Source organism: Dama dama, chromosome 5 (genome assembly GCF_033118175.1).
Source record: "Dama dama isolate Ldn47 chromosome 5, ASM3311817v1, whole genome shotgun sequence".
NCBI classification, from domain to species: Eukaryota; Metazoa; Chordata; class Mammalia; order Artiodactyla; family Cervidae; genus Dama; species Dama dama.
In genome coordinates, this window is record NC_083685.1 from 126847824 (window position 1) to 126861383 (window position 13560).

Consider the following 13560-nt stretch of genomic DNA (forward strand, 5'->3'; position numbering starts at 1 on the left):
TCCTTCAGCGTGGGTGCCCCTGGGCGAGCCAACTGGAAGCCCTCCTGAGTGCTGCAGGGAGCTGGTGCACTTCGGAAGTGAGCACAGGGTCGTGCCGGAACCATCTATCGAGGGAATGGTCATCCTGCTGAAGGCTGTGAGCCCAGGGACCTTTCTTATTAGCCTCCTGCTGAGGACAGACGGAGGGCAAGTCAACAGGCCGCTGGCCCTTCACTGCCCTCTGCTCACCCCGCTCACTGGGAACTTGAACCCAGGCCCCAGGGTTCCCGGACACAGTGCTCTCCTCCAGAGGCAGGAGAGCCCCTCTGACTCACAGACAGACAGACAGACAGACCCCCAGACCCAGGGACTTAGCGCCATGGAAGTTTGTTTCCCGCCAACTTAAAGAGCTTTAGGCCTTCCCTAGAGGCTCAGATGGTGAAGAATCTGCCTGCGATGCAGGAGACCCAGGCTCAGTCCCGGGGCTGGGAAGATCCCCTGGAGAAGGGAATGGCTACCCACTCCAGTATTCTTGCCTGGGTAATCCCATGGACAGAGAAGTCTGGTGGGCTACAGTCCATGGGGACGCAAAGAGTCGGACACGACTGAGCGACTTCACTTTCGCTTCCTTTTCTCACCCTAAGAGGGGGCTGAGGGGGGCATGTAAACTCCAGAAGGCTGTGTCACAGGCAGGCTATGGCTTTTGAATCACCCTAAACAGATTCGGGGTTAGGCAGCCTCCCTCCCCCACAGCCTTCACCCACCTCCACAAGCTGCATTAAAGGACCAGGGTCCCTGCAGGAGATTCCCACGTGAGGACATGGTCACCATCCCTGTCCCACTGTGTTGACCTTAAAATATTTTAGCCCGGCTCTGTCCTCATGCCCATCACCTCATTTGTTGTTCAGTCGCTCAGTCATGTCTGACTCTTTGCGACCCCATGGACTGCAGCACGCGAGGCTTCCCTGTCCTTCACCATCTCCCAGAGCTTGCTGAAACTCACATCCATTGAGTGGATGATGCCATCCAACCATTTCATCCTCTCTCGTCCCCTTCTCCTTTTGCCTTCAGTCTTTCCCAGCATCAGGGTCTTTTCCAGTAAGTCGGCTCTTCACATCAGGTGGTCAAAGTATCGAAGCTTCAGCTTCAGCATCAGTCCTTCCAGTGACTATTCAGTGTTGACTTCCTTTAGGATTGCTGCTGCTGCTGCTAAGTCGCTTCAGTCGTGTCCGACTCTGTGCGACCCCATAGACGGCAGCCCACCAGGCTCCCCCGTCCCTGGGATTCTCCAGGCAAGAACACTGGAGTGGGTTGCCATTTCCTCCTCCAATGCATGAAAGTGAAAAGTGAAAGTAAAGTCGCTCAGTCGTGTCTGAATTTTAGCGACTTCATGGAGTGCAGCCTACCAGGCTCCTCCGTCCTTGGGATTTTCCAGGCAAGAGTACTGGAGCGGGGTGCCATTGCCTTCTCCGTCCTTTAGGATTAGCTGGAGGTAAAAAGACCTCTTCAGGGAAAAAAAAAATAAAGGACGTCATTAGGGTTCCCAGGAATTGGAGAGGAAGGCTTTGTCTTCCTATTTCCTGGAGCTCAGCAGGCAATATAAGACCCAGCACTGGAACCCCAAAAGCCAGGATAAGGGGGGACCCCGGCCCAGCCTGGCTGGGAAGACCAAGCTAGAGAGGCATTCACAGGGATGTTTATTTGAGAGCCCGTTTAAAAGTCTGTCACATTCACCTAATGGGAGAATCTGAAAAGAATTCAACTGGATCTGTCCTTGTTAAACTAACATTAAGGATGTTTAACAGCTGTCTCGGGCATATCACATTAAAATCCGGAGATAGACTCTACAAACTAACGGTGTTGCTCATCATCAGGAGGATGGGTGAGAGGAGGTACTGGGCAGAGCCGGCCGGGCCGGGGTCCCGCCCCCACACCCGGAGGGTGCCCAGCTTCCGCCTGGACAAGCCCTTCGCCCGACCTGTGGGCATGGGGGCCGAGGGGCTACGTGACAGGATCCCGGCAGCAGGAGCCAGACTGGCAGCAAACCGCCTACGTCTGCGCCCCGCTGCCCAGCCGGTTTCCCTTTTCCCTCTCAACCAGCCCTGACAGCCCCTTATTGGCTGGATTCAGGGAAAGGAAATGGAGGTGCTTCCCTGGTGGCTCAGATGGTAAAGAATCTGCCTGTGATGCAGGAGACCCGGGTTTGATCCCTGGCTCAGGAAGACCTCCTGGAGAAAGGAATGGCTACCCACTCCAGTATTCTTGCCTGGAAAATCCCATGAACAGAGGAGCCTGATGGGCTACAGTCCACGGGATCTCAAAGAGGCAGACACGACTGAGCGACTATGACTTTCACTTCCTTTTCTCACCCTAAGAGGGGGCTGAGAGGGACGTGTGAACCCCAGAAGGCTGTGTCACAGGCAGGCTGTGGCTTTTAAATCAACCTAAGCAGATTCCGGATTAGGCTAAGGCAGTGATTCTGGAATGGGTCTGCTCATTTCTAAGTGTATTATCATCTCTCATGATTCATTCATTCTGGGGAATGAATTTCTTCAGTTCTGGACCCTCCTGGTGCAGCAGTGACCCGAAAGGGTAGAATTCTGGGGGAGCTCCGGCCCCTAGCCAGGCCTGGGCTGGACGCAGAGAAGCGTCGCCTGGACAGCCCCAGACCCCTGGACATGCTCTGTATCTGGGCCCCAGCGCTGGCGAAAAAGTGGGGTTCTCTGCAAACTAATTCTGGCTGGAGTTCAGGCAGCCAGTGGTTCCGGGGGTGGGCTGGAGGAGGGGCTTTTGGGCGCCTGGCTTCCTGTCCCGGCTGGCATCGCATCCCTGGAGGCCTGCCCGTCAGAGGAACCCTTTTCTGCTTCCCAGAGCCATCACCCTGGAGAACACCCTTGTCATCCTGTCGACCGTGGCACCCGACGCGGGCCGCTACTACGTGCAGGCTGTTAACGACAAGAACGGGGACAACAAGACCAGCCAGCCCATCACTCTCGCTGTGGAGAGTAAGTCAGCGGCGGGGCCTGGGCCGGCGGCGAGGCGCATCATTAAATCTTGGGAATGGGGCTCCCGGGGCTCGTGGGGAAGATGGAATGGCGTGGACAGGGGAGGCTGGGAAAGGGAAGGGGAGGAGCCATCCCGAGGAGGAGGAGTCCCAGCTGCGGTGGAAGCGGGAGCCAGCGAACCAGGAGGGGACTGAACTCTGGACTCCATCCCCATGAGCCTGAGATCGTATCAGGAGCGGGGACACTTAGCTTGGCCGTTAGCGGGGCCCCCTGGACACCCGGAGAAGGCACGAAATGTTGGGAAAAGTGTGTGCATGAGAGGATTACAGCCACCTCTGGGGTTCTGGTGCCAGTGGGGAGAGCTGACCAGGAGCTGGGAAGCTCGTTTTTAAAGAAGTGTGCAGACTGCCTGCACTCAGCTGGCACGTAAAAGGCACCACTTGCAGTTGGAGCCGAGCCATCCTCGCTGATGGGAACACAGGCTTTCTGCCCAGGCTCCCGCCTCAAAGTGCCGCTGTCCATCGGCGGAGACTGCCCCCCACCCTGGAGGAGAGAGGCAAGGCTCTCCTCAGTGGCAGAGTGCAGAGGGGAGCAAATGGAAAGGGTGACTCCTTGAGTCTCCTTGACGGAGAAGCGTTTGTCCAGCTGAGAATGAAGGCAGGTTTCCGGGCCCTGATGCCGTGGTGGGGGGACGTTCTCCCCAGCCCCGCTCCCCGCCCCCCAGCGCACCATCCCTGGGAGGCAGAGGAGGTGGGGAGTCGCCAAGTCCGTGGGACAGGGCCAGAGCTTCCTGCAGCGACCGAGCGCCATGCCTCCTGTGGGAGCCAGATGTTCACGTACTTCACATCTGCACAACTGCTGCTCCACAAGCCAGCTCATTTATCATCCACGGTCCCGCGGGGACGTCCCCGCCAGCAGCATGAGAAGGGTGCCAGCCAGCACAGGACCTTCCCGTGTCCTTCCTCTGATCCCAGCCTCTGCCTTCCAGGGCCCAGAAAGCCCAGTTGTTGTCGATGAGTCACTAAGACGCGTCTTTTGTGACCTCAAGGACTGTAGTCCTCCAGGCTCCTCTGTCCGTGGGATGCTCCAGGCAAGGATACTGGAGTGGGTTGCCATTTCCTCCTCCAGGGGATCTCCTTGACCCAGGGAGAGAACCCAAGTCTCCTGCATTGGCAGGCGGATTCTTTACCACCGAGCCACTTAGGAAGCTGCAGAAAGCCCAAAACATTCCCCAGTCCCGACCTGCCCGCGCCTGGGCCTTCTGGCACCTGCAGAACCCCTTCCCATATATGCAGTGACCCCCTCCCCCAGACCAGGCTCCTGTCTGCCGAGAAAGAGACCTGGATGCAAAGGAGCAGAGTTCCAGTCTGCATGCTGACCTATGAGGGTCACGGGTGTGACCTCTGACATTGACTTGAGCCAGGGTCTCACTCATCTTGGCATCCTGGGGGCCCAGCCCACAGTCTGGGGCTGCTGTTTCTATGGGAAAAGGAACCATCAGAAGGGGTGTTTTTCCCCATGTATTTTCCAGCACTTTGAATACCTGGAGTCTTAACGGATCGAGTCATTTGGTCCAAGTCAAGGTCAGGCATCTTCCTGGGTGGCTCAGTTGACTCTGAGACGGAGGTTGGAGCCTCCCTCCCCCGACTCTGCTCTGCCTTCCTCCCTCAGCACCCAGCCTCCTCCCAGGCAACCCAGGATGGTGGTGCTCCCTCCCCAGCCCTCTGGTGGGCCCCCATGTCTGCCCGAGCCTCCCCCACACCATTGTCTGTTTCTCCCACCCGGTCGCCCCTCGCCCCCTGCTCTCAGGATTTGTGCCAGATTGAGTGCAGAATCAGCTGATTTTCAGCTAATTTCTCCTCCCACGAGTGACTGCACTTCAAATCCTGGTGCTTGTCGCTGACACAAATCCCCCAGCTGCCGGCCTGCCAGCCAATTTCCTGGGAGCAATCGCGACTTCGCCCACCGCCAGCAGCGTCTCCCTCATCTGTCTCGCCCTCCGCTCCCCACCCCCGCCCCTCACCCCCTCTCTGCTCAGGGCAGGCAGCCTCTTCACATCCCTCATCCCTCGGGAAGCATCCATGCTCTTTGGAGATGGAGGCTGAGAGAGCAAAGGCCAGTGACCCCCAGAGTTGCCCCCTGCCCAGGTGTCAGCCAGCAGGTGACCTCACTCGGACCACCACAGCTCTTGACAAGTTCGTACCTGGCTGGTGGTCCCACTGGGTGGTGATCAGAGCTGCACCACGCAATGGAATTATAATATGAGCCACATATGCAATTTAAAATTTGCCAGTAGCTCACTATTTCAGAAGGAAAAAGGAATTGGTGAAATTAATTACACTTTATTTAACCCAACATATCCAAAATATTATCAGCTGAACGTACAATCAAGATAGAAAATATTAATGAGATACTTTACACTGTTTTTTTTTAAGTCTTTGAAAATCCATGTGTATTTTACACTTAAAGCACATCTCAAATTTGGATGCTGGATTTTCATCTGGAATACGTGATCTGTATTTAGATTTCATAAAGAGTGCAACTGGAAAGGTGGGATCAGAAGCCCAAGTTGTTCTATACATACTTAGAAGTGTTTTAATAACTGACTCGGGGATCTGTTTTTAATCAAGTGTAAATTAGATAAAATTCAACCCCATTCCATAGGGACATCGGTCACTCAAGAGCTCGTGGCCACCTGTGGTTCTCCCCCCTCCCCTCACCCCGGGGGCAGGTCGGCCCTGGGCTCGTGGGCAGCTGGAAGCCGGCCCTGGGGAGAGGGCAGCTTGTCTCCCTGCCCTCCACCCGTCTGACCTGTGGTCCAGTCACGTGGTCCCCGAGCCACAGTTTCCTCACCTGTAACGGGACGCCTGTGGCAAAGCACACAGGCTTCCCCGATAGCTCAGTGGGTAAAGAACCCGTCTGCAATGCAGGAGACGGGAGACGGGTTCGATCCCTGGGTTGGGAGGATCCCCTGGAGGAAGAAATAGCAGCCTGCTGTGTTATTCTTGCCTGGAAAATCCCATGGACAGAGGAGCCCGGTGGGCTACAGTCCACGGGGTCGCAAAGAGTCAGACACGGCTGAGCGACTAAGCACGCACGCGCTCAACACCCACTCAACGCATCCACTGCACCGGTTATCAAAACTGTCCTGGGCCAGCTGGCTGAGACCCAGCTTCACCCCTGAGTGGGGATCCCCAAGCTTCCTCCTGCCCTGGGGCCCCACGCACATCACGAGCTCACCTGGGAGATGCCGGCGCCTGCTCCGCTTTGCCTGCAGCTTTTCCAAGTGATCCCTGGGGCCCCGTTCACGCCACTGTCCAGAGCTGACACCCTGCATCCTGTGCCTGAGCACGGCTAGACCGCCCCCCACCCCGGCCGGCCTCCCCGAGACCCAGAGTCGGCCCAGCCCCCCACCCCCGGCAGAAAGCTCCTGACAGTCCGGTGTGTCTTCCCAGGCAGGTCCCCGTGGCTGGTCCCTCTGCTTTCCCATCACACGGAGAGCCTCCCTTTCCACCGCTCCCGTGGGCCGGGCACCGTCCAGGCACTGCTGTTCCATCATTAACAACAGTCCCTGGAGGCAGGCTGTTACTCCCCTCCACGAGTTACAGATGAGAAAGCTGAGCGAACAGGTGAAGAGGTGAAGCAATTGACTTCCCGGTGACATTCACTAATGATGCACAAACCTGATAATGGGACCAGGTTTCCCTGCCTGCAACACTCAGCCTGTTAGCCACTCCCCGGATGTCTGGAGGCGCGCACATCCCCCTTTTTGGCGAGAGGCACCTGCTGTCGGCTCTTCCGACTCTCCGGAAGTCACCCAGCCCCCCGGTCTTCACTCCCAGTCCCGGCCCCCTCCCGCTCCCCTGCTTTCTCAGGCCCCATCCCCGGCGACCTCCCGGTTAGAAACCCACTTCCCTGATTCACCCTGATGCTCAGGGCTCAGCCCCACTGACCCCCTCCCTGGCACCTTGTAACCTGAGCTTCTAGAACCCTCCCTGTCTCACCCAGGTCTCCTGCCTCCTGCTTCCTTCTCCCCTGGATGATGCCTGGTCCTCAGCCCTTTGCCCCCTCCCCCCCACTGCCTCACGCCTGGTCCCTGGGCTTCCCCAAGCCCCCCCTTCCTATCTTTTCTGGGCACATCGCCCCCCACCCCCGGGGAACTCCAGCCCCCTGCTCCTGAAAGTTCCCCTTTGAGCACCTTCACTCTGACCTCCCGCCACCGTCCCCCATCCAGGTGACAAATCCCAACCCATCTCCCTGCTTTGAAAACAGGGAGCCCGCAGCACAAGCAAGGAGTGTAGGAGTGCTTAAGGCCAAGCTTTGAGACCAATGGGCTGTGTGACCCTGGGGAAGCCCCTTCGCTACTCTGAACCTCAACTACCTTTTCCTAGAAAGGACACTATAATACACACATCTTCCAGGGCTGGGAGTAAGAATTTTAGGATTTAAGAGTGTTTTCCTCTTGGGCTTAACCTTTCTCTGTAAAGAGGGCCCCAGGTGGAGACATTTACGTACTCGCCTGGGGCCGACTCCCAGCTAGTAGCCCAGTTTGTAAATTCTCAATCATCTCGCCCTGATCCAACCTCTCCCAATCAAATCTGCCTTGACTCCCCCAGTAGGGATGGAAAATGGCGTTCACCTTGCCGTCTGCTCCAGTCTGCTGTCTGTTGTCTTTGTGGTTTAGTCGCTCAGTCGTGTCTGACTCTTTGCGACCCCATGGACTGTACCCAGGCTCCTCTGTCCATGGGATTTCCCAGGCAAGAATACCGGATTGGGTTGCCATTTCCTTCTCCAGGGCATCTTCCCAACCCAGGGATCGAATTCACACCTCCTGGATCGCCAGACTGATTCTTTACCCCTGAGTCACCTGGGAAGCCCGTTGGACAGAGGAGCCTGGCGGGTTACAGTCCATGGGGGTCACAAAGAGTCGGACACAACTTAGCGACTGAAGAACCACAAGGACCGATCCGTTGTTGGCACTGTGTTAAGAAGGATTCTGAGGACATCTGGGCTCAGCCGGGAGAAGCCCTGGCGGATCAGGAGAGGGGGCTGGGGGCAGGGCGGCGTGTGGGCCAGGACCCTCACCTCTGCCGGGGGCTCTCTCCCCCCACCCTTCCCGGCGCTCTGAGGCCACCCGGGCTTGGCACCTGCCTCTACCTCCAGCTCCCCCGTTGGTCTCACCGGCACCTGCAGAGGGCCCCCGTTCTGGAATGCCCTTCTTCCTTCTGGCTCCCTGAGTTCCCCTCCCGCCCCCCAGGCCCTGGAGGCTTTGCTGACCTCCTGAAGCCTTTAGCACCCGTGCGCACTCTCCCTCGGTCAAGCGGCCCCCGAGAGTCCTGGCTTCACCTGCTGGAGGCCGCTGGCTCCGTCACTTGGTCCAGGCTGAGCTGGGGGTGGGCGGGGAAGAAGCAAAGACACCCCACCCCGCCCCAAGCACAGCAGGCAGCTCCCCGGGGAGGGCTCGTCACCTGAGGAGCACCTACTATGTGCCAGGCACTCTGCACTAGCCCCTGACCAATTCAGCCATGCCCCCAGGACCTTCCTGCCAGGCACCTATGGTGGGCACCTTTAATCTCATGAACGTCTGAGCACCGATCTGACTTCTCCCCAGACTGTGCACGCCAGGGGGTCAGAGCCCCACCCATCTCCCCTGGGGGGGGAATCCCTCTGCCTGGCACCCAGGGTGGCGCGTACCGAGCCCTCGGCCAGAGAAGGTTTGTCGAGCCAGGGGCTGAACCGGCACAACCCTGAGAGGCAGTGACTTCTAACGCCCGTTTTGCAGCCGAGAAAACAGGCTTGGGGGGTGAGGAGAGCAGCCAGAGTCCTGACCAGATGCCCGGGATTGGGGGGTGGGGGTGCAAAGCGAGGTTCTGAACGAGGTCTTCCTGAGCCCCAGGCCCTCCTTTGCTGAATCCGGAGGAGGAGGGGGGCCTTCCCTCGAGTCTTGCCAGCTGCCGCCTGGACCTGGGCAAGACTCCAGGACCCTCGAGGGGGTGTTAGTCTCCTCTTTAACCTCCTCAAGCCGACAAGGCAGCCCCAAGGTCCGGCAGGGTGGGGGTGGGGCACCCTCATATTTTTAAACGCCGAGGGCTCTGTTTACCCATCAGGGCCGCGGGGCTCTGACTGTCTGTCTCCTCCGCGAGCCCCATTAATCCGGGCCTCGGCACCTGTGCAGCCCGGCGTGTCATAAACAACGTGGAGCACACTTTTATGGATTCGGCTATATCAGCAGCTTTCAATCCGATCGCTCTTTATGGCACCTACATGAGGCTTTTATATTGTTGCAATTATTTTGGTTTATACGCTTCCTTTCTTTCCCCCTTCATTTTACTTTACTTTTTACATTTTATTCCCATTCCGTCTGGGCCTTTCTCAGCAAGGCCTGGGAGGCCCGGTAGGAAAACCTTTTCCTTGGGGGCTGACCGGACAGCCTGTCTTCCCCATAAAGGATGTCCATTTGCCATCGCCCCGCGGCCGTGGGAGTCGTTATGGCCTGCCACCTCTGGAGCCTCCTGGACAGGAGCCAACTGGATGGATTTGTCGTGAGAGAAAAAGTCCTCCGGTTTTATGTTTTCAGGAGCCAGGGAGCAGGGGTACAGAACGTAGTGGAGCTTCTGCCAGTGTGGGGCTTGGGCTGACCACAGAGAGAAGAGCCTGGCCCTTTCTCAAAAGACTCAAGGAAAAAAGCAGGAAAGTCTCCTGTCTTTACTGGGCTTCCCTGATGGCTCAGCGGGTAAAGAATCCGCCTGTCAATGCAGGAGGCGTAGGAGATGCAGGTTTGATCCCTGGATCAGGAAGATCCCCTGGAGGAGACAGTGATAACCCACTCCAGTCTTCTTGCCTGGAGCACCCCATGGACAGAGGAGCCTGGCAGGCTACAGTCCATGGGGTCACAAAGAGATGGACATGAATGAGCAACTGATGCTTTTGTTTCTTGTTATTTTTAATTAATTTTTCCTGGAGTCTGTAGTTGCTTTCCAGTCTTACGTTAGTTTCTTCTGTACGGCAAAGTGGATCCACCCTCCGTATACATATCTCCCCCTTCTTTGGGCTTCCTTCCTGTTTGGGTGACCTCACAGCACTGTGTAGAGGCCCTGTGTCCACAGCAGGCTCTCAGCAGTCATCTCTGTCATCATGCTGGACTTCGGGCTCACCCTGACGCAGCAGGACCTCCTCCTAACTTGACTGCACTTGCAAAGCCCCTCTCTGAAATAAGGGGGCATTCACAGCTGGACATGAACTTGAGGGACAGCATTCAGCCCAGTGTGGGGAGTTTGCATTCTGGTGGAAGAGGTGGCGAATGAAGCAGCGAGCTGACGAGATGTTGTCAGCTTACTGACAACGTATTACCCTTCTCACGGCATTTATGCAGGTGGAGGGAAGGATTCTGAAGGCCAAAAAAAAAAGCTAGGACGGGGGATGAAGAGGAGGGCATGGCTGCATTATAGGGGGGTGGTCTCCCGTGGGCTCTCCCTGGACGCTGTGCAGAGACCCACCACCAGGGGAGGATGGGAGGGGGGAGGGTCCGCCGGGTCAGTGTCTGGAGGTTCAGCTCCGGGGCTGCGGGGCACCTGCCCACACCCCCCATAAGGACAAAGATCTCCTGCGATGTCCCTCTAGTGGGGGTGGGGCTCGGATGGGATTCCCAGCGTCTGTTCCTCTCCCCAGATGTCGGCGGCCCTGCAGACCCCATCGCTCCCGCCATCATCATTCCTCCCAGGAACACCAGCGTGGTGGCCGGGACCTCGGAGGTGATCATGGAGTGTGTGGCCAATGCCAGGTGGGTCCTGCCTCCACACCCCCCCACGTCAACCCCAGAGGGTGCTCCTGACCTGCGGGCTCCGAGGAGACCACGTGGAATTCACAAAGGTCCAGAACTGTCCCATGAGGCCCCACGAAAGAAGACGGGGTATTTAGCCTGGAGGAGGGGTGGTGGGTTGGTGGTCAGAGAGCTGTCGGACACATGCAGGGCCCGCCCAAGAGGAGAACCCAGGCCTCGAGGGGAAGTTATGCAGCAGATCCCAGCCCAGGACATCTGGGGTTGGTGGGGGATCCACTCACTTCCGACATCCAGAGCAGCCTGGGGAGCGGCCGCTCGCCTCTGCCGGCCGCGGCCTCCTTGAGTGAAGGCATGGGCAAGAGGAAAGCGGGACTTCCCTGCTGGTCCAGTGGTTAAGACTCTGTGCTCCCAAAGCAGGGGGCCCAGGTTCGATCCCTGGTCAGGGAACTAGATCCCACATGCTGCAACTAAAGATTCCTGCATGTTGCAACTGAGACCCCAGACGTGCATTTCAGGACTGCACACTTTCCCACCCACTGACTTAGAGTGGACGGGGCACGGGGCAGAGCCGAGGCAGAGAGACGTGGGGAAGGGCCACTTGCCTGCTCTCGAGAGCCCTCGAGCATGAGCTGTCGCGGGGCCAGGTCTGCCCTTGCCACAACCCCCGGGGAGCAGGGTACAGTTGTTCCCATTGTACAGACGTGGAAACTGAGGCCCAGAGCTCTGAAGGACTAGCCCACACAACAGTCTGCACCTAGCAAGTGTCAGGGGCAGGGCAAACTCAGGCGCCTGGCCCCCCACACCTGCATGCCTCACCACACCCTGCCCTGCCTCCCGAGCCCCTGGGAGGCTCTGTGGCTGACCGCCTCATCCCTTGCCCCGTCCAGGCCTCTGATCAAGCTTCACATCATTTGGAAGAAGGACGGGGCGCTGCTGTCCAGCGGCATCAGCGACTACAACCGCCGGCTCACCATCCCCAACCCCACGGCCAGCGATGCCGGCTACTACGAGTGTGAGGCCGTCCTGCGTAGCAGCAGCGTCCCCTCCGTCGTCCGCGGTGCCTACCTCTCTGTGCTGGGTGAGACGGGGTGGGGCTGCTGGAGTCCCCCCGACGGGCAACCCGATCAGCGGCCGTATCAGCAGGAGCCTGGCTCTGATCCCCTCCCCGGTCTTTCCTCCTGCAGAACCACCTCAGTTTGTCAAGGAGCCAGAGAGACACATCACAGCAGAGATGGAGAAGGTGGTGGACATCCCCTGTCGGGCCAAAGGTAACCTGGTGGCATGGTTGGAGGGGGACGAAGTCCCTCCAGACCTTCAACCTCTCCCCTCCCTGACATAGACTGTTCTAAAGTCTGCCACCCTCTCACCGTTGAGCAGAGATTCAGCCTGGCTGTAAGCAGACACCCCAGGAAGCAAACAGGCCAAACTACCGTAATCTCAGGGCTGGAAATCAGTCTCGTGTTACCATAACGTGAAGGTTACAAATGAATCCAAATTACCGTAATTTCAGGATAGGTGACAGACTCAAATTGCCCACAATGTGAGACTTGCCGACAATGCCACATTGTTGTAATGTCAGAACTGCCAGAATGCGGGTGTGTCTCTGCCTGGTTTCTGGGCCATTCTGCTTCGTCTCCCCTCACCGTTCCTACTTAACCCCCAGCCTCTGCCAGAGTTCTTGCATACTTACCACTTTTCCCATCCTTCTCCTTTGAGTTCAATTGAGCTAAAAGACACCCCAAAGCAGGGTGCAATCTGGGATAAGGGGATGACAGGATGCGCAGAGCGGAGACTGTAACCCTGGCAGGAGGGAGGGAGGGAGGGTCCCATGGAGGAGGAGGGGGCACACTGACCCCCGTCCTGAGATCACACGAGGGGAAGACAGTGATTTATTGGACAAACACTTGGTGGGGGGTGGGCTTACCATGATCCCTGGGTCGGGAAGATCCCCTGGACAAGGGAATGGCAACCTGCTCCAGTATTCTTGCCTGGAGAATCCCATGGACAGAGCCTGGCGGGCTATAGTCCATGGGGGTCCCAAAGAGTCAGACATGACTTGAGTACCTGACACTTTCAGGAACGTGTGCTGAGACTGTTCTCGGGGCTGGAGAGGCACAGAATGAACCCAAGAGCCAAATCCCTGCTATTACAGAACTGTGCGTTCTCGTGAGGGAGGCAGACAAACCAATAAACAAATAAAGATACCTTATTTCATTTCATCTAAAATGCCATGGGTTGTAAGATGCCCCATTATTTTATGCGCCACTAAGAAAGAAAAAAGGCTGCCAATTAAATTATGACATGCTGTCGGTTGTAAGACACGTCCTCATCTCAGAGACATTACGATGTGAACAAAGGCGTAGCTCGGAGTGGGTGAAATACGGTGTCGGCGGCTGGCTGTCGGGGTTGAAAAGTGCGGGGGACGGAGAAGCAGGCAGGCTGAGGGGCTCACGCCGGGGGCGGTCATTCGAACGGAGCCTGGGGAGCTTTTCTGTGGAAGTCACGTTTGAGCAGAGACGCAGAGCGAGAGCTGGAGCCGGGGGCAGGGGGTGTGGGGAAAGGGTGCCAGGCTGGGGACACAGCTCAGGCAAGGCTGAGGGGTTAGGAGGAGCCCCCATGGTCCTCTCTGTGAGGATGGGCCAGGACGGGGCTTCCGAAGAAACCCCCATCCCACCTGTGAGCCCCTAGACACGGGGTTGCGTGCTCACCTGGGTTTGGAAAGGCTGGCTGGAGGTCCCCAGAGCATACTAAAGACTCCGCTACATATGCCAGAATAAAATACAGTATGTCCAGCCT

General features: G+C 57.6%; 1 protein-coding gene and 1 non-coding gene across 3 annotated transcripts in view; both read left to right on the forward strand.

The window, feature by feature from the left end:
* Positions 1–13560, forward strand: part of SDK2 (sidekick cell adhesion molecule 2) — a 262997-nt gene that overhangs the window by 162823 nt on the left and 86614 nt on the right. For both annotated transcript variants that reach the window (XM_061144959.1, XM_061144961.1), the window contains exons 5-8: positions 2851–2984; positions 10653–10764; positions 11652–11842; positions 11949–12032. In XM_061144959.1, coding sequence (XP_061000942.1) covers positions 2851–2984; positions 10653–10764; positions 11652–11842; positions 11949–12032 — 521 coding nt within the window. The remainder of the gene's footprint in view (positions 1–2850; positions 2985–10652; positions 10765–11651; positions 11843–11948; positions 12033–13560) is intronic.
* Positions 11139–11211, forward strand: TRNAG-CCC (transfer RNA glycine (anticodon CCC)). The gene has a single exon. It is a non-coding gene; the product is annotated as a tRNA-Gly (tRNA).